The sequence below is a fragment of the Lathamus discolor genome, chromosome 1, assembly GCF_037157495.1.
Source record: "Lathamus discolor isolate bLatDis1 chromosome 1, bLatDis1.hap1, whole genome shotgun sequence".
Classification (NCBI taxonomy): Eukaryota; Metazoa; Chordata; class Aves; order Psittaciformes; family Psittacidae; genus Lathamus; species Lathamus discolor.
In genome coordinates, this window is record NC_088884.1 from 122,509,684 (window position 1) to 122,531,757 (window position 22,074).

Consider the following 22,074-nt stretch of genomic DNA (forward strand, 5'->3'; position numbering starts at 1 on the left):
ATTCTCTGACTAGGTTCTTTTAGATATTCTACATATGGAGGGCTTAAAGTTTAATATTCGATATAATTGTTGATGCATGGGATTTTGATTTAGCAGAGTGATACAGCATACTGAAATCACAACACCAGCACAATACAGCTACTGCAGTATGCAGTTGCATCACCAGACAAACATGATTCCCATTACCAGTCTCTGTATGCTCACCTTCATGATGCTGGGCGTGCCCAGTCACTGGGAAGGAATATGACGGTTGAAGCCAGGTCAAGCCCACTGCTCTCTTCAAAGTTCATTTCATTATCTGGAGAGTTGTTAAACTTAACACTGTTGTGTTGAGACACACATACACTTTCTGCCCCCATGCTGCTCTGGCTAGCTAAGAAAGACATTACTCTCCACTAATTATCTCAGAGAAAGTTGTTTATACAACCTGATGACCCACTGGTATAGCTGTGTATGTAAAACTAAGGTTACGCTCCAGTTCTTCTAAAAGTTCAGCCTTCCTTACAATAATTGGTGGTCATTCTTTATATTCTTCCTTGAGCTCATTATTTTTGCCCTTCTCTGAGTCTTCCTCCACTGGCGGGGGTGGGGGTGGGGGGGCAGTCACAGTGAAACATTGTCAGTGTGGTAGAAATGCAAAGGTGCTTGACTGCTGCACCCCATCTCACATCTCTCTAATTATATAGCCATGCTCTGAATTACTTTTTCCTTTCTCTCACCTAGGAAGTTGTGTTGCCTTTTGCTGAATTTAGCAGAAATTGGGATTTTTGAGATGCAGTTAAGCCTATGGGTTTTTAAATCTTCAATTCCACCACTGAATCATATTATGGTCGTATTAGGTCCAAATGTGCAGAACAGCTTCACTTGAAGAGTTATGACCAAGGATATGCTTAAGTGGCTATGTTCACATTTCAACATACTCTGTCTCAGGCCATTAAGAGAGTTTATCTACAATGATGTTCTCAAGTACCTATTTGCCCTGCTATAGCTATTCTTCAGGTATTTAGAAAGGAGCACTTACTTTTCCATATTGCATCCTCTGCATGTTCTATGTTCATCTTGAGACCTCCAGGAAGCCAAGAAATGTATTCCAGATTTCAAAATGACAACATGCCTAGCTTAAAGTGAAATATTCAGAGCTAAGGATTTCAAGTGACAAAATATATTGCTCTCTGAGTTTTGCTTAGGCTGTATTTCAGCTCAACCTTAACACTAAGGTTTTTCATTTACAAATGCACATTTAAATACCTGTTGTGCAAACTCAGTCAGAAACTTATACAACTGAAACAAATTAAGATTGTTATTGTCTCCATTCCTAAGTCATAACCATAGAATCACAAGATAATTCAGGTTAAAAGGGACCTTGGCAGATCTGTAGTTGAACAACTTGCTCAAAGCCAGTTCAGCTAAAGGGGAACTGGGCATAATCCAGCCAGGTGTTGAAAACCTACAAGGATGGAGAGAGCAGAGTAACCTGCTCCCATGCTTGGCTGTCCTCACAGCTTTTCCTTAAATCCAGTCTGAAATTCTTGATTCAATCTATGCTGCTGTGTCTTGTATTCCTGGTATGCACTGCTGTGAAGAATCTAGTTCCATCTTTTTTATAACCTCTCCAAAAGTACTAGTAAGCTGCTCTTAGGCCTTCCTGAAGATGTCTCCTTTCCAAGCTAAAAAACCTCCCTTTACCTCAGCTCTCCACATAGGGCTGCCAGAAAAAAAATAGAAACTGGGGTTTCAGCTCTTCCCCTCATTCAGATTAACACTTTCAGTCAGGCCACCTGTATTCGAGAAAGCTGAACTTCATCTGTAACAGCTATGAAAATAACTATGGTGATCAAATATTTGTCCAGCTTCAAAAAAAGTTTTGACAATTGTTTAAAATACACAGTCCAGAAAATACTATCAAAAAAAGCAGGAGAATGATTGAAGGCAAAGAATTACACCACAATGAATAGCATAGTTATGGAAAAAATTATGCTGGAAACCTTTGCTGTTTTAACAAAGAACTTAATAAATTTTGCCCTTTTTCATAAATAAATGTGGGAAATGAGTTTGTTATAACAGTCACAGAAAGTCTGGTATTTTAAATGAAACAAAGTTATTCTTTGAATATTGATTCCTGGTTTAAGCATTTTTCTGGTTACTTGTGCAAGCAGGGAAGGCTTTGGTGTCAGTTTTCTTTTCTCTCTTCATCCATAATGATCTTTATCCTGGGTTTATTTCCTTCAGTGAAGCTCTGAAATTGGCCACAACCTGATAGAAACAAGGTCACGCTGCTATCAGTTGATACAAGCCACTTGAGTACTCAGAGCTAATTTAGAGTCAGAAGTGCCTTAGGGTTAGATATTGCTGCTAAGTTGCTTTCTTGAGCTTATTTTTAGGAGTCTTCTGTGTCAATGGAAAATGTTAGGTATCTCAGAGCTCGGAGAGGCAGAGGATGAAAAAGATAGTCTACTTGTAGCTAATGGAACTTACACAGCAGGTGGGACTCCGCTATGACTTCAGTTTGCTACTGAGAACAGCTGGAAGGTGCCTCCTGTGGTTTTGGATCTGAGTTCAGAAATCTGAAAATAGCCATCTATGGTGCTTGAAGATGTGTCCTTTCTTTTCATTTAAAAATGGAGAGGCAGGAAGACTGGATGATGGCTTCCTTCTCTTAAGACCTTTTCCAGTGGTGAGAGCACTTGTCCAGGATACACCATAGCCTGGTTCAATTCTACACATTTACACTGCAAAGTTAAATCAGACAAAAATGGAGTCTGTTGACCTATAGAATATTTTGTGAAGCTTATTCCTCTGTATTGGTTTCCCTTATGGGTGTCTGAAAGAACGACTGGCAAAATAAGGAGAATAAAAGTTAATGCAATTTAGAAATTTTTATAATATTCACTGTAGCAACTACCTGATTCATTTTTCTAGAAGCTTTTGAGATGCATTAGAGGTGCTCACTTCAAAATGCCCCCTGAAAAGGGTCAAAAATTAGTACCTATGACTGGTAATTGTTGGGGGTTTTTGTTTAATTATTTGAGACCTACAAATTTCTTTACAAAATATCCTGCAAAGCATCCTGTTACTGGTCTTTCACTAAGTAAAACCAAATGCCCTAATTAAGAAAGACCACACTCTTCCAGTTGAAATCAAACTGAGTATCTTGTGTTAAGTAGGGAAAATGATGTAATATCTATGTTCTTTTCTTAATACAACATTTGTAATTTGCAAATCTGCCATTCTGTAATCCATATTTGGGAATATTTCATTCCTAACTAGAATGCAGACACTAGCTGTGTGTAACAAAAAAGCTGTTCAATTACACAAAGAAATCATAGAATCATAGAGTAGTTAGCATTGGAAAGGACCTTAAGATCATCTTGTTGCAACCCTTCTGCCATGGGCCTCACCCTAGACCATGTCACCCCAGGCTCTGTCCAACCTGGCCTTGAACACTGCCAGGGATTTACCATTTTGGACAACCTGTTCCAGTGCCTCACCACGCGCACAGTAAAGAGCTTTTTCCTTATACTCAACCTGAACTTCCCCTGTCGAAGCCTGAACCCATTACCTCTTGTCCTATCACTACAATCGCTGATGAAGAGTCCCTCTCCAGCAGCCTTGTAGGCACCCATCAGATACCGGAAGGCTGCTATGATAATATATTCAAGATCATAATGCTTATACAAGATATATCCCACGTGTATGCAAAGACATCTTATTTTTATACTTAGGAACTCTTTGGCAGCCACAAACGTGATTTGTTTATGGAAAATATAATTAGATGCACTGATGGAGCTGTTCTGAGCTCAGTTTACCTATTTATGCAGTTGCTTAACTAGCAATCTCTCACAATTTAGTATTATAAACCAAGCAGACAAAAAGTACATAAATGAAGACAGATGATGATGCTCTGGACCACACGCAAAAAGTGAAAAATTGCAAGATCATATTTTGAAATAAAAATCTCTACTAGTTTATTGAAGAGAAATTAAAAAAAAAAACCCAAACCTCTTGGTTTTAATCCCCTATACATATTGATTGATGTACATATAGTTGTGCTGCAAATAACTGGCTGTTTATCAGTATGTAATTTATCAGTATTTTAAAAGATACCTTCAGGCACAGAATATTAAGGATGTCTACTGCCAAACTGAAGGGAAAAGTATCATGTTTTTACTTTGGCACTTTTTTTTTCCTTTAGTGACTTTAAAAATAGCCTGTCAGAGCCTTTTCTCCTTGTCTCATAAATAATATTATTTTTTTATACCTCAACAAAAGCAGTTCTATCCTCACAATCCCTGGTGAACAGCACCCTATCTTATCCTCACATGTGCTCCTTGCATTTGTCAGGGTACAGGAACATTGTGGAAACTTTAGCAGTTGTAACAGAACTTGATAATCATGTACATTTGGCTTCCCCTGCTACATTCCCATCACCACTACTTTCCTCTAATGTATTTCCATAAGAAAATCCTAAATATTGAAAGTTTTTAAGAGCTTGTTCAATAAGATTTGCTCACCACAAATTAAGAGAAAGCATTCATTGCCTCTGCTTCCAACAGCAATTAGCAAAGTCAGGATTTAAAACCAACTGTTGCTACATCTGGGTTTGTATTAAGGTAAATTTGAAACAGCGAAGTCAGTGTTTGGTTTTTCATTTATTCAATGGGAATTGAATAAAAACAACTCCTGGACACCAGAAACCAGTTTCAGTTCCACAACAATGGGAAAGAAACAAACTGTGGTCTTTAAGCTGTTTCACTGGACTACTAAACAAAATACAGGGAACTGGCAGTAGTCCTTTATCAAGCTTCTTTGGCTAGAGTCAGAGATATTCTTAGGGTGGAAGCAGATAAATTTATTTCAAACAAGAATGCTAAACTGACTGGAACAACCTTATACTATACAAATTACTGTGCTATTATTGACATAGTTACATCTGTTAATTTTACTAGTAGAGATTTTGGTCTCCTATTTCATATAACAAGCAACATCATTTATCCAAGCTTTAAAGCTTCTCTGATTGCCAAACGTTACTAATAAAAGGAGTAAGAAGCTGCAAAACTGCCCACTGACTTGGACTTTGACAGAGATTGTAAGAGATCATGCACTACAAAGGACAGCTTTCACCATCCTCTTGGGATTTGGTTCTTACCTTTAATATTAACGGATAGGCAAGGATAGGATAAAGTAAGTGTACAATCCATGTACACTGAGCAGATTGGATAGTCAGCTGTTTAGCTGTGCTACTGGAATGCATGCTCCTTGGCTTGGGCTTATGTGTTTGTATAGCCTCTGTATTAGAGGGTTTTGGCTACAGAGGCTAGGCATAAGAACAGACATTCGTCTCATTACTCTGTGCCTAACTGATAATTAGATTAGCTTTTCTTTGTAGCAAAGGAAACTTTTTCAGTTAGTTAACCTCATCTAAAGAAATTTCTTCCCACACTGTATATTATTTAATATATATAAAAATACATCTATTTTTATATACATCTATATAAAATAAGAGGCAGATAAAATTCCTTCTACCTTGCTTTCAAATTAAGTCTGTGTTACATGCCATGTCACTGTGGCTATGTTGGAGCATTCACCAAAGTCATTACTGTTTAAAATTTACGGGGTTTATTCTCCTTTAGTCAAGCATTTTCTACATATACAGAACATTCACATGGTATAAGTCACAGAACAAAAATGCATTGAGACAGACTACTGCAAATAAGTGAATAACAGTTTACATGATTCTTGTTTGTTCACAATGGAGGAAAGGTGTTAAAAAGGAAAACAGATTCAGTAGCTAGAAATGTAAGCAGACTTTTATCTTAGTTAAATCAACCTACCAGCAGGATTACTCAAGCTAAAGAGAGATCTACTGTATCACACAGGGCAGGATGCTAAATGCACACAAGTTTACAATGCTAGAAAATTCCAGATTTCTAAGCATTTTTACACAATCTAAATTGCAGTAAAATTTTGATTAAAAAAAGATATTATTTTTCTGATTGCCTTCAGTAAATGGAGGTCAGTTTAAGAGCTTATAAGCATTCTGTAGCAAAAAACATAATAAAAATAAAAATACTCCCAAACTTGTAAGTCATTGCGCTAAGTTTGGATAGTTGTTTACTGCTGGCTTTCTGATCCTACTGACCTTATTCTACTTTTGGGAATCTTATTTTCCCCATTTACATTAACCATTGTTAATATTAGAATAGTAAGTAAACAAACTATAAAAAATACAAAGTTTTGTTGTTTGGTTGTTTTTTTGCACTAATCTAATTGGATACATGGAATAGAAAACCTGTTAAGCAAACCAAACTGTTCAACAAACATGAATCAGTGGTACAGTGAATAACCAAAAATGTGACCTATTGATTGTAGACTCAGTTCTTTGTATTTTTAGTTTCTCAAAATGCATTTTGTTTGGTTTAAAATAACTATTTCCTTGATGATGCAAGTGAAGCTTTGTGATGCCAGGTTTTTAGAACATAGTTTAATCTGAAAGGATTAGTGCAGTATGAGGACAGTAGATAGTAGGATAAGTAGAATTGAAACTCCTTGCTGATGAAACCCTGTGGCAGCTGAAAAACATAACGCTTATTCTTTTTTTTTTTTTCTAAAAACAGGTTAAGCTTCTGCAAGCAGCTCTCTCAACTAAGACTCACCATAAAAATACACTCCCCAAATTGCAGTGATCAGAAAACACCGCAAATGTAATTCCTCCTTATTTTCTCTCCTTGTATGTTCCACAACTTGAGAATAGAAATTTGATACCAGAAGTTTCTTTCCAATGACAAGCGATCCTATAGCCACAGTGGGAATAAATAATACAATTTCTACACTTTACCTTTCATGTGAAACTTTCGCTTCAAGGCACAGAAAGATTAAACAGTGGACTGGACAGAACAGGACAGAACATTTCAGTCTAAGGAGTCAAAGCTTGTTCAACAGCTCTTATTTTGTGTCTGAAGCAAACTTATCCAAAATTTGAATCATACTTAAATCTTCCATTTTCAAATGCGAAGTATCATATTAAATTCCCCGAAGCTTTTTGATTTTTTCCTAATTGCTTTAAAATAATGTATTTTTATCATCAATTTCAATATTTAGTAATTTCAATCTAACAACACAATCTCAGCTGATAATTAATAAGGAGTACCATTATCAAATAGCTATTGTTTTAGTAACTTTTATATGGACATTGATTCAGATTGTGTTCAAGTCAAAGAAATAACAGGTATAGAATAATCTAACAATTTCAAATGAAAATAGTTTAAATTTGAAGAATGGTGGAATTTGAGTGCAATGTACTGTAAAACTATTAATTCAGCAAATATTTAACACAGATCCTTATGCTTCTCCAACCCAAATTACTGTGTTGCCTCTGCCAACTTCAGTGATTTCACAATTTAACTTATTGAGCCGTCCATCAAGGATAAAGAGAGATTCCTTGGAAGGGGTCATAAGATACTGACCAAAAATGCCACTGTCTTTTATAAGACGGTTCTTACTGTTCCAAGGCCATTCATCTGCTTTGACAGGCTCCTTCAGACTCTTCACCATCTTAACCTTGCCAGAGGAGAGCTCCATGAAAAGAACATCAGTTTGTGTGCTGGAGCTACAGTAGACATTGTACTGATGAGCTTCAGTGAAAGATGGCTGAAAAGCTACATCAGATATGTGCAAATTAGTGTGAATGTCAAATGCTTCCTGTATTTCTCCTCTCATTGTTATGGATTGGATCCTCATGAGACCCTTTGCATCATCAATGCTGATAAGGTAGCGTCCATCTGGAGAAATATGTGGTGTGCCTGTTACATCACCATTGTATCCAATCACTGCATCAGTAACACTATCCACTATAAGCTGTGGTAGGACAGCCCCAGTGGTATCAGGCTTGCAGCAGATAAAAAAATATCCTCCAAGATGTGTATAAGCCAGTGACTGAGGAATGCAATTATAATCCTTTAAACTAATTGTCTTGATGTATGACATAGTTTCTAGATCAATTTTCTGGAGTGTAGGCTCATCCTTATGAAGAATAAATCCAAACCTGGAAGGAAAAACAAAATCAAAGAAAGGTAAAGCTGCAGCGTTCATTATGGACAAATGGGTAAAGCCATTATAAGCAAAGTAGATAAGTTAATATATGCAGGGGTGTATTGCTATATATCTCAGCTTCAAATGTTTCAGCTATTAAGCAGTTTAAAATATTTAATTCTTAGTGTTCTTGTAACTGACATTCAGATTGGATCAAATGAAATGTCTAAAAACTATCTGATTAATGGAAAAATTATTTTTTTCCTACTGATAAAGGGGGAAAGGTAAACATTACTCTCAGCATATCTATTCAGTTATAACTTTTACAAAAGCCAGGAAGGAAAAAAAAGATTAAATATCAATAGATTGTATATCTCACATGTTTTAATTCATTTCACATAGTTCTTCAACTTCCTTGGGACATCAGCTTAACCTAGCACTCATTGCTATTCAGATGATTACCTGAATCTTCCTCATTTTAATTCAGGAGAAATTAATGTCATAAAAGGATTTAGGTTTATGCCTCCCAACTATCCAAGGCCCTTATTTTTTACAATTTAAATGACCCTTTATGCTTTTCCATATATCAAGGAATTTTCACTGAACATGAATAATATGGTTAAATTTTAAAATTCTAGAGTTGAACATTTATAACATTTTAAATATAAACTATATCATTATTCTCTAATGTTAACATATAAGTTCTGACTGCAAAATCGTTTGACTGCATATATGCAAATACAACCACCCTAAATATTATGGAGTCGTGTGGGAGTAAACTAATTTTGCTTATCTAAGTAGCTTTCACAGCACTTTTCCCAGACAGATGTTTTCCTCTGGCACACTTAACACTTTCCTCTGAATATTTGATCCTAAGAATGAAGAGGTGTGCTGACATATAATCTAAAAATACCTTTCACATCCTGTTGATATAAAGCACTATGACAGCTAGAATGTTCCAACAACTGAGCTGACAATAGCACAAAATTTTTACACTATACTTTGCAACCTCAATATATTTAGTAATCAGTGAACCACCAAAGCAACAGACTAAAAGGTTGCAGGACATTGCTCAGTCAGTTCCTCCCACATAAGACAGTGTGAATTCTATTTGCATTTCCTACTGAACTAACAACATTTTTAATTTTAGCCCCACATTCAAAGTTCTTGCATATTGCTTCAGTATCATAGGATCACAGAACTATAGAATTATTCTGATTGGAAGTGACCTCTGGATTTCATTTGGTTCAACTCCCACCCAGAGAAGGGCCAGTAGGAATCAGACTGCCTGCAATTACAAGTTGAGCTGATTATGAGATCATCTTTGTCTTTGATTATTCAGCCAGTATGATTATTTATACATAAATACATGCAATCTGAATTAAATTGTCTTGGTTAGGAAACAGGTGAGTGAGCCTTTATGAACTTTATGTCAATGTAACTTGACTATTACTGTTACTTTCTATTCACAAGGCCTGTTGTCATAAAGGAAGGCTAGGATTTTTAGCTGTTTTGGCCATCTAATATACTTTTCCTAATCTTTTTGGGCAGGCAAAAAGTTGTTGATTCCTGATTCCATTATTATGTAGTAGGCAACTTTTGGTCATGAGAAACAAACTTGTACTGTATTATGTACAGAATCACTCTGTAATAGAAGTGGCTGAACAGCAAGCAACATTCTGAAATTTCAAATGTTTATGATATACCTCACTGTTAAATAATCAGTGTTACACATATGAGCAGTGATTACAAAAAGACAATATAATCAGCTTATTTATTGTCTTTAACATAACAGTGTCCAGTATAAAGCAACAATCAGGAAACTGTCCAAGAGCATTCACAACATTCTGGACAATGATTTACATATATCTGCTACTTAATCCTGCAAAAACAATAACCAAAAAAACCAGTGAATTTTAAAAAGACTTTTTTCTGGATGAGAACTGACTGAAAGCTAGACATTGTTATCACTGTTGATTTCATTAATATCAAATGTAAAACAAAACTGAAATATCTAGGTTGCTAGACAAGGTATTAAAAAATCAGAAAATGTAAAAGCAACAAAAAAATACAGAATGTTAGAGTCAATATTACAGATGATATAAATTCAGCCAAACTTTCTGTCCTGTCAGGTTTACTGTGTATAATCGAACTTGAGCCCTATTTCTAACACAATAAGGTTCATGTGAATACATGCAGGCTGCTGTTTCTTCAGCCGTGCTTTATTCCAGGCTTAACAGAATCCATTTGCCACATCTGAGAGGCAGAGGTTGTAATGTGGGGAGGGTATAGATCAGTGTTTGATGTAGATTGGTGTTAGTTTGCTTTGGTATAGATTGTGTTGCAATACAGATTGGTGGCTGAGTGGAGGATAACCATGCTCCCGCAGAAGGAAAGCTTGGAGTGAACTTAACAGGAATTTATGTTATGGCTTAGCGTGTACAGGTGGCAGTTAAAAAACATGGAGGAGGAACATGGAGAAAAGTGGACATACTGCTGTGAAAGAAGATGGCTGCAACATGCAGGACAGATTAGGGCATTCTGGATACACTGGAGAATCTGCAATTACTGTGGAACAGTGTAGCACAGGGGACAAAAATTACACTGGTTAATTACTCCAAGAAATGTAGAATTTGGTTAAAAGTGAGTTAACTGATATAATTCTGAGAAGACAAAATGAGTAACACAAATTTGCGAATATTACAAATATAATAAAATTACTTGACTTCTGAGGTAAATAAATAAAAAATATTATTTTCAAATAAAAATCTATTTTTCACTTAGGTCTGCTCCTATTCAATAAGATTTTTAACATTTCTGTTCTTAGGAGAAATGCACTTAAATTACTTTTAAGTTCATGAATATCTGTGTTTAAAGATAAACATACTATCTATTAGTGATGTCATTTGTGTAAATTCAAAAATTAATATGATGCTCATGAACCTTTCTCAATTCTCATTATTTTAATGAGTGAAAGGTATGTGAAAGCAAGGGAAAATATCTAATTTTAGGTCAATGTGATGGCAGGAGCTGAATACATTAAATACTTTAATTTCAGGTATTACAGTATTATTTCAAACATTTGAATGTAAGTACACACTGAAAATATTTTTTGCTTTAATTACATCTGATCTCAATTTCAATAGTGAACAGAAATAAAAGATTTTTTTCCTTGAGTCTGGTAAGCTAACTTTGGGTTTGAAGACATTATTTTTCTCTTCCAGTAATGAGGAGAATTAGGAAATCTTACTTTAAAGAGAAAGAAAAAGCTCTCACAAAGTTGTTTTTAACCTATGTAGGTACCTAAAACACAGACTTATATCTAAGTCATATTTTCAGACATATACAAACATACATAAAAGTAATGAAATGGTTTTTAAAATCCCAGGAGACAACATCTAAAATCATGATTAAATACTTTTGTAATTGTTTTCATTTATCATGTATCAAACTGACTAACAGAGAGAAACCTCTGTGCTGCCTGCATATCTATTTATTTAAAAAATTATTCCAGTTGATGAAAATGACCCTTTCTTTCTGAAGTAAAATAAAAATGCAAAACAAGATTAGAATCAATTATCTAAATCACCAATTTTTACTTGGCTGTTTAAATCACAATTGAATGATTAAGGTCAGTTACATGCAAAAAAAATCTGCCATACTTGTGAGTTCTTGATTAAGCACTGTTAATGATCAATTTATGTGATATTTTTACTTTCAAATGTCATTGATTTCAAAAGGAATACATAAATTACTAATCTTTGCTTCTCAAATATTATTCCCAGCATATGTTTTTGAACCACAAGTACACTCAGCTCATGTTAACTTCAGTTGCACAACCCCCTTGATTACCAAAACAGTGAATTTATTCTCTGAATTTAAAGGTAAGGGCTTACATACCTTCCCTAAGGTACATCAGTTGAAGGTATAGAAAGACTCACACTTGACAACAAGCTTTCCCTCCCAGAAAGATGTTGTCACTGGTTTGTTCTCCACTTTCTCATTATCTGGTGGTACCTCCTGCCAGACAAATCCTCTGAATTCTGCCAGCTAAGAGGTTTGCATGAGCATTCCCCTGTGCATGCCATTAAGATCAATTTAGTTATTTTGGAATCATTCAAATGCTTTAAATGTATCTGTGGATTAGCCTGGTTGGTATGAACAAAATTAAGAGCCAGAGCAGAATCTGAGTAATAGTTTTCCCATTTACACAGGTAGTCTTAAAAAACCTGTTTGTCTACAGCAAGGGACTCCAGAACTTTAGGGTTAATCATATCCTTATTCTAGAATGAATAATCAAACACATTATAAAGCATAAACCAGCTGATAACATGTCTCAAGTATGTCAACCAAGACTTTCCAAAGCATTCCAGTTTCTTGTGCAGCTTTAGCTATCTCTTTGTAACATTTATTTCCCAGTTCAAAAGCCACAAGTGAAAAGCTTACGGTATCTTGGATAGATTGTTTTTTGCAATTTAAATAGTGGCTCCAGCTTTGGTAATTGAGTTTACTTGAAAACTACAGAAATTGGATTCAAGGTTGCAGCATCCTTATCTTTATTTGTTGTACTTGGGAGATCTACTGTCCCTTGCTCTAAAGCTATTAGGTTACTTGATTTTCACGCTGAAGCAGCAGATTCTGATACTCTGCTATACTTGAATACCCATTTACAATGTATTTTACTTTTAAAGTGTGCAAGGGGCAGTTTAATCCTTTTTTTTTTCTTTTTTTTTTTCTGTGATGGTTCATCTTCATGCTCTTAAATGCTAGAGGCTACCATTGCAACTGGAATCCTAAAAAGACAGAGAGGAGCAAGTACAGACAACTAAAATACATCAGTTTGAATCAGAACACAGGAAATCACTTTGTCAAGGTAATTTCTGTGAGTATTAAAACTAGATACTGGACCTAGGAGGGTGAGAAGATCTAAAGGGGAAAGCTGATAAAGCTTCACAAAGGACCTACCCTTCCCTAGAACAAGGCTGCCAAAATTAGAACTAATAATCATTAGAACTAATAGGATTTTATAAATACTATTGTTCAAACAATTCTTTCTCAGCCTGTCATGTTACCTGTAACTTTTCAGTGCCCCAATTAAAATTCAGTAAAGCTGTACAGAGATGTAAATACCCATCAGCCCAATAAATACAGATGAAAGAAAAGTGGGGAAAAAGTAGTTTCAAAGCTGCCAATCTTCTTGGATGTAAACGGATTTGGCAAGCTGTGTGTTTGATATATTTGTTTGCCTGCCAGTCTCAGTGAGAGCTGTGGCTGGGGTTTTGAGAAATTCAACAAATCAAAACAGAGTCTTGCACAAATCAAGCACAGTCTTTTCATGTGCCTGTAAGGTCTGTGTGACTGATTCTTAGTCTGTAAGAACTGCCAAGCAGAGGTGTAGGGATGGTAAAAGTAATGGAAGCTTTGGAAGTAATGGAAGTTCTCGGGGGGAAGATACAGCAAGGAAAAGGGGAAGTGAAGTAAACTGATAAGGATTCCATGTCTGGTACAGTTAAAAAAAAGAACAAACCCCCGAGAAAACCAAAAGCCACAAAAAAAAAAAAACAAAGCCACAACAAAAAAGAGAGAGAAATTATACTTTTGTTACCTAAAGATGAAGCAGCATTTTCTGAGCCACTAGCAATTAAGGAAAATGATGGAATAGGTTTTTCATAGGAATGTGTATCTGCCAGGTTAGATAACTGCTCCTGATAATTTTGAAAGAGTTGCCTAGATCTTAACATTTTAATAAATCTAAGAATAAAAGGAAAATTTGGAAAGTCTAGAAGATGATTGTTGAAACGTTCATCAGATAAATCCAGGTATCCTAGTTAAGCTGAATAGCTTGATGCATATCTCAGAGAAATAATAAAATATATGATATGAGAACCAACTAGAGAAAAATGTGAACATAATGCAATCAGTTGGGTTTATGGACAAATAAGCTTTGTCAGACAGATTGAATTTTTTTAATACAAAACCTTGCTGAAGGTAATTGAATTATCAGGAGGGCATATCTTTCTTGGAATAAATACTGATACCTTATGGGAAAACAATTTCTCTGCAATAAAATGCAGTTATCAATGCAGAATCATCATTTTGCAGGGAAGTTTTGGTTTTGCTTGGTACCAACTCTGATACTTCATAAAATTTTCACAGGCCATTTGGATGTAGATACGTGTCCATAACATTAAAGTTGCAAATAATGACAGGGAAGTTATTACATTAGTCAGTTGCTCATTTAAGCAAAATGTGTTAAGCAAAAATTTAAGCAAAATGTGTTAAGCAAAATGGAGCCAAGTGTAAAGTCAAGCGACTTTACTCGTGAATGAGGAGTGCAGGACATGCATGTAGAACAATAACCTGAAAAGAAGCATCTATGAAAGGATTTAAGGATCATAGACATGCAAGTCACTATGAGATCTGAGTCTAATGAGCTCAAAAAGCATTACCCAAAGGTCTTCATACAGTCCTTGGAGGAACATACAGAAAGAGGCAAGAAAAATGCAACAGAGTCTCGTATCGGTATTCTACACTGGGGAGACCATGTTGTTTTATTTCTGTCCTACAGAGGAGTATTAAAAAATTAGGGGCAAGAAAGAATCATAAAATTATTTGAGGGCTGGAGACAATGATTTTAAGGAAAAGTATGAGAGAGTTCAGTATGTTTGGTTTATGAAAAATATAACTGAGGCATAACTTATTTACAACATGTATCTACTGGAATGTAGAGTATATGCAGAATGTTATGCAAGATGTTCTGGTGGTCTGTTCTAGCCTATGAATATGTTAAACATAGATTTTTTGCCTTCATACAATCAAAATTACATTAAGTACAGTAGGTATTTATCTTATACTACTCGGTCATTTTATGCTGAGATTTTAAGACACATCCAAGTGTTTAAAATCTCAGGAAACTGATTTGGCACAATACCCTAGCTCATACACACACACACACACACAAAAGTAGCATGCAGGGAAATCTGTCTTTCTGCAGGCCTCAGGTTTAGATGTCACTTTTACATCCACTGTACAGAAAAAAAGCTGTTTTTTTAAAATGAATCCTATACTGTTTCTAGTCTTAATTAATTTTCAATTTCTCACATTAGTTACTAATAACTTTTACAATTACTTATCTTCCACACACACAGATATATCTTCAGAATAAATGTTCCTCTTGACAACACACTGGTCTCCAAATTCAGGAGGCTTGTGAATAGCCTGTATAATATTACTATACAACTACAACAGCTACTGTTTCACTTTGGAAGAAAAATGGTCTAAGACTGGGATGTTCGTTCCTTTGAGGTTTATTAATCGAAATGTAGATCATGGGGGATAATTTAGAGGAACAGTGATAGATCACAGAGACCTGCTTCAGAACAATTACCTGCTTGCACATAGCAATGATCAGTTGCAAATAAATTTCAGCCCACTGTCCAATAACCTAACTGCTGCCTTCTAAGCACCAGGTGAATTTATCTGTACTTCCATTCTGCCAAGTATTAAGAACCTTCTCAGCATGCCAGTGTCAGATTACTGACTCTGCTTTCATTGACAGGTTGGCCTTGATCTTTCTGATGAGGAGGCAAAAGCAACTGTAAAAACATAGTAATACCAAATTTATCAGAAAACTGTATTGCAACTCACTAAGGTTAAACACAGCTTTGGATTGCACAGTTTAGTGAATTGGGGGACCCAAAAAAAAGCCATATGTAATAAAGTGGGTGATTTACCAGAGCCGTAACAAAATGCTGTCCTCCAGTGGCGTCTACAGGCCCAGTGTAATAAGGAGATTTCATAAAATTGAGATTAGTAAGAGAGTTTTGTTAGAGGTCTCAGTAAACCAAATCAGCAAGTAGCTGAGTATCCTATTACATTCAATATCCTACTTTTTTTTTCATTCAAAGCTATTTTTTTTTCCATTCAAAGTAAAGCAAAGCTTGAAGTGGGTGCCCTGGAGACAGAGGATATAAAGAAGGCAGAGGTGCTGAATGCCTTCTTTGCCTCTGTCTTTACTCCTGCAGACTCTCCCCGAGGGCCCCGGATTTCTATAGCCCCAGAAGGAGTCAGGACAAAGGAGGAGTTTGCTTTGGTAGATGAGGATTGGGTTAGGGATCAGCTATGCAATCTGGACATCTGTAAATCGATGGGTCCGGATGGAATGCACCCACGGGTGCTGAGGGAGCTGGCGGAGGTCATTGCTAGGCCACTTTCCATCATCTTTGGTAAGTCGTGGGAAACGGGCGAGGTGCCTGAGGATTGGCGGATGGCAAAGGTCACACCAATCTATAAGAAGGGCAAGAAGGAGGACCCGGGTAATTATAGACCGGTCAGCCTTACCTCCATCCCTGGAAAGGTGATGGAACAACTTATTCTTGACTCCATCTCTAGGCATATCAAGGATGAGGGGGTCATTAAGAACAGCCAACATGGTTTTATGAGGGGGAAGTCATGTATGACCAACCTTATAGCCTTCTATGAGGAAGTGACTAGGTGGAGGGATGATGGTAGAGCGGTAGATGTAGTTTTTCTTGATTTCAGTAAGGCATTTGATACTGTCTCCCACAGCATCCTCATAGATAAGCTAAAGAAGTGTGGGCTTGACGATCAAGTAGTGAGGTGGATCGAGAACTGGTTGAAAGGAAGAAGGCAGAGAGTTGTGGTCAATGGCGCAGAATCTAGCTGGAGGTCTGTGACTAGTGGAGTTCCTCAGGGGTCGGTGCTGGGACCGGTGCTGTTTAATATTTTCATCAATGACCTGGATGAGGGAACTGAGTGCACCCTCAGCAAGTTTGCTGATGACACAAAACTGGGAGGAGTGGCTGACACACCAGAAGGCTGTGCTGCCATTCAGCGAGACCTGGACAGGCTGGAGAGTTGGGCGGGGAGAAACTTGATGAAATTCAACAAGGGCAAGTGTAGAGTCTTGCATCTGGGGAAGAACAACCCCATGTACCAGTACAGGTTGGGGGTTGACCTGCTGGAAAGTAGCGAAGGGGAAAGGGACCTGGGGGTCCTGGTGGATAGGAGGATGACCATGAGCCAGCAATGTGCTCTTGTGGCCAAGAAGGCAAATGGCATCTTAGGGTGCATTAGAAAGGGAGTGGTTAGTAGGTCAAGAGAGGTTCTCCTCCCCCTCTACTCAGCCTTGGTGAGGCCGCATCTGGAATATTGCGTCCAGTTCTGGGCCCCTCTGTTCAAGAAGGACAGGGAATTGCTTGAAGGAGTCCAGCGCAGAGCCACAAAGATGATTAAGGGAGTGGAACATCTCCCTTATGAGGAGAGGCTGAGGGAGCTGGGTCTCTTTAGCTTGGAGAAGAGGAGGCTGAGGGGTGACCTCATCAATGTTTACAAATATGTAAAGGGTAGGTGTCAGGATGATGGAGCTAGGCTTTTTTCAGTGATATCCAGTGATAGGACAAGGGGCAATGGGTGTAAACTGGAGCATAGGAAGTTCCACGTTAACATCAGGAAGAACTTCTTTACTGTAAGAGTGACAGAGCACTGGAACAGGTTGCCCAGGGGGGTTGTGGAGTCTCCTACACTGGAGATATTCAAGGCCCGTCTGGACAAGTTCCTGTGTGATGTACTGTAGGTTACCCTGCTCTTGCAGGGGGGTTGGACTAGATGATCTTTTGAGGTCCCTTCCAACCCTTGGGATTCTGTGATTCTGTGATTCTGTGATTAAATTTGAGTAAAGAAGCCTGCAATACTACTCTGTGTTCAGTGCATAGCTGAGCTTAATCCCCAAAGCTACCATGACTTTTCAAAACACAGTTTTCTAAAAGGATTAAAAAAACACAGCCATCCATAATCATGCAATGAAATTGTATCTGTCACCTACGTACTGTTAACCTGTTTTTTATGATTAGGCTGCTGGAAAACAAGCGATACTTCCGAGTACCTTCGCTTTTTCCAAATGTTTCATAGATAGATGTTGGTGTACTTAATGCAAAGTTTCTTCTCATACAGATAGATATGCAGAAGCCTCCCACTGTTCATTAATCCCCAATTAATATTTACAAGAATCTCAATCCTCATGTCTCTTCGATGCACAGTATCAAAAAGCACATAAAAGCAACTGTTAAGAGTGCATATTGGGATCCACTGCAACTCAAGCCTGCAAGACTTCAGAACAAATCTTTACATTTCCAGTAATTTATTTTACAGTTTATGCAAGTGGGAATATGTAGCCTGTGGGCATTTCAGTCCAACTGGCGTACATGCTAGAACTGTAACATCCGAGATTGTCTCTTTCTTCACTGGGATTTGGCTGGGATGAGGTTAATTTTTTTCAGATCAGCCCATGTGGTACTGTGTTTCAGATTTGTGAACAAAAGAGTTTATAATCCACTATGTTTTAGTTATCACTGAGCAGTGTTTGCACAGCATCAAGGCTTTTTTCTTTTTTTCTCACTCTGCCCTCCCCACCAGGTGGGCAAGAGGTTGGGAGGTGACACAAGCTGGGACAGCTGAACCCCACGGACTAAGGGGATATTCCACGCTATAGAATATAATGTACCCAGATGAAGGGAATCTGAAGTACATAAAAATAAGTTCTCCAAACTAAGTTAAAATAGACAGGAAGGATAACCTTAAAGGTATTAACTGCAAATGCATTAAAAAAAAAAAAAAAAAAAAAAAAAGCTCAGAAGCTCAAGGATGAGTGCCTTATTTTCCTAATTTTAATGGAAAAAAACCACCCACACATTCAGGAGTAGAATAATTATGACTAATTTAACAACCTGTTTAAAATTATTACTTCTATTGTCTCACATTATATTCAAGACCGGAGTTTTTAAAGCAGTCCAAATATATTTAAAATATAGGATTTGGGTCCTAGTTTTACGGAACTGTAAGCCTGTATGCAACACAAAAACAGTCAACAGTAAACTCTCATGAACTTTATTATTCTTTTCTCCAAAATACTTACCGTAATTATCCCTACGGTATTTCCGTAACTACTGCAAAACTGTTAACCTGAAAACTCCCACTGACAAGCTGACAGACAAAGGGATCTACATATACTTTACCAAACTACTACTCTCTCTTTTGTCAGAGTATCAAATGCCTCATAGTACAGGAAATCTTTCACCAATTAGGTTTGGAATAACTTGTGTACAGGAACTTGCCCATGAAGCAATGTGCCATGAAGCACAAATTCTGAACTCATATTTAAAAGGTATTAATTTTGGAAATCTCACTGGGTGTTATTGTTATACACCAACATTACCAGTTTTTACAAGTCCTAACTCTCCCTTATCACATCCAATTTTCACATTATTTTTCATGAAATTTTCATCACTTAAAGTTTCATTGTTCGTGACAGTTATAAAGGGTAAAAACAATTTTTCTTTTAATATAGATCCCCACATAGCATATAAGAGATGACTTTCAGTTATGAAAAAACGTGCAAGTGTAGATTACGTTACCACAGCAGGATTTATATTGCTGGCTTCCTTTCACTGTCCTTTAAAGTGACTGAATACTTTATCTCTCACTGTCCTTTAAGGAGATGAGCTGCTTTCAAACCAGAGCCAATCCCCCTGTTACTATCGGAGAATAGTTCATTATGTTTTGAAAAAGTAATGCTGGTTTCATACAAAATTCCTGTCAAGTTCCTTATCATCTCTATTCAGCCTAAGTAGCTTTTACTATTGCACAGCACAATGGGAATATTTTGCTTTTGAGGAATGAACAAGAACTCCTTTTTCCTCTTGAATATCTCACTGTTGTTCCATATTTGTTACATAATTGTTCTTTCTATCCATGCCAAAAATGCTTTGAATGTGATTAAACAGTTTAAAATCTGTACAGCTTCCTTATCTGTTTTCTGCCAGTTTTTTTCCGTAACAAAAACCTAGATTTCAATAAATTGCTTACTATATGTATTGTAGAAATATCATTGATAGAATGTGGTATGTCACAACTGTGTACAGGTGTGTAGCAAAAGACCCTTAAGCATCTAAGAATTCCCATTTTCAGACACTTCTGTCATCTAAATCCTACAGGACAGAGGAAGTGATAAGAGGGAAAAAACTCCCACTGATGTAGCGCTGAGACTGCACATATTACATAACATAAATACGCATATACACATGTATATGTATAGCAAGTATAGTATCTCAGTCTGCAGTTGAGGTATAGGGAAAAAAAACATGCACTAGGGTATGCCTCACTGATTGTATTTTTATTTTTTTTTTAACACAAGAAGTGGATGAGTAAAAATAATTTTTGCCTCACATATTCTGGGCTTCAGGCCTCAGGCTACAAATGTTTTCACTGCTCTCTGCACCTGTAGCTTCCAAATTTGCCTGTGAAGAGCCCACTGATGCTTTTTCAGGTCAAATGATAGAATCCTCAAAAGCGATGACCTTTCCTTGTCCTCTCCAGGGATATGCATGCTTTCTTCCCTTAGGATCAAACATAAACATTTTCATGACACAGTTGATGAATTGGATAGTTGAATGTATGTATTTCAGTATCATGTATCATTCAGAACAGCAGTGCTAGATCTCAAACTACACAGAGTTGAATTTTAGGTGGCTCTCATAAGGATTTCAAGTAATATATCTTAAAATTAAAAAATATGTACTTTAGATTAAGTACATGTACAAAATTAGTACATTACCACAGTGACCAGGTTAATTTTAGTTTTATAATCTGGTCTTTTCATCAGTTGATAAAAAATTGATATATAAACCAGGAAAAAGAAAAAAGACAAAAGCAGTATATGGCTTAACCCTGTCTTTTCCAGAGTACACAAAAATATAAAGCTGTTTATATTTACATCTTTACTGCTCTGAAAGAAACAAGAAGAAAACCCGTATTTCTGCAGTCCTAATCAAGCATCACTGCTTCTCCTTTCTATAATCGTATCTGTAGGCAATAAGAGGTTGAAGATTGCCATTATGAATGTTCAGCCTCATCAGAAATCCTTACCACAAAAATCACTCTCTACAGATAGCATTTCTTTCCTGTAGACACCTACATTTCTATGGATAACTGTGCATGCCTGCATATGAGTTAAACACCTAAGTTGCTATTTTTGCCAGCAGAGATCTAGTCCACACAGTCAACAACCTAGAGAAATTAAGATGTCCAGTGCCAGAGCCCTCCCTACAGGGGGTGGGCAAAATCACCTTCTATACTCCATTACCTGTATGGAATAGATCTCCATTAACTATAGCAGAAGACAGACAGTTTACACCCATGGCTACACTATATTTTCGCACCTTAATCTAGATGCCCGTAGTCTGAACCACACACTCACCACAAGCATCCTATCAGAATGAAAGCATAATAACCAAAACCAGCCTTATGAAACTGCACAGATTTGGAAAACTGAAGTTTAGACTGACACTATGTCAGGATGCAAGGAAGAACTACAGTTATGTTTGAAATGTGACTGTTTTGCCAAGTCATTACAGTAAGTTCAGGTAACTCATAGCTGTAGAAGCTATTAAAACTGCCTTTTGTGGTCAGAAATTAAAATGACTGCTCAGAGGAGCAACTAGCACTACTAAAAGTGGCTGGATAGAGAACAACGTTGTACAAGTCTCCATGCAAAACAGTTAAAATCAGAGAGGATGTTACTTCCAGAATTTTCAGGGTCTCTGAAGATGGCTTTCACAGATCTCAAAGGGCAGTTTTAATAGAAAACCATTAATTCACTTTACTTTCTATACAAAGTGTATTTTTCCAACCATAAGGAGCAGCTTCAATATTTTCTCAAGGCTAGAGAGTCATCGAAAAGACAAATGAAAGCTCTTCAGAGTCTTCCTTTCATTTTTACCTTCTTAGGGTTTTACAGAGCTCTTAAGAATTGCATGCAAATCTTATAAATGACTTTTCCAAAAGCAACTTTGTATATTACTTCATGTTAGTGAAGTACTTTTTCATGTTGTTATTAGTGTTTGACATAGCCTGTTAGAACTAACAGCACTGTCTACTGCAAAATACCAAGATGGAATTACATTACATGGCTTTTAATATCTCTCATTCTGACACTGTACTTGCAAATTATAGTAAATATTTTTCAAGAAA

The 22,074-nt window shown here is 36.7% G+C and overlaps 1 protein-coding gene across 1 annotated transcript in view; it reads right to left on the minus strand.

The window, feature by feature from the left end:
• Positions 1-5,570: 5,570 nt before the first annotated feature.
• FSTL5 (follistatin like 5) overlaps positions 5,571-22,074 on the minus strand; it is a 359,720-nt gene continuing 343,216 nt past the window's right edge. Inside the window, exon 16 of the mRNA XM_065693765.1 lies at positions 5,571-8,041. Within this exon, the coding sequence (XP_065549837.1) occupies positions 7,339-8,041 (703 nt within the window). The 3' untranslated portion in view covers positions 5,571-7,338. The remainder of the gene's footprint in view (positions 8,042-22,074) is intronic.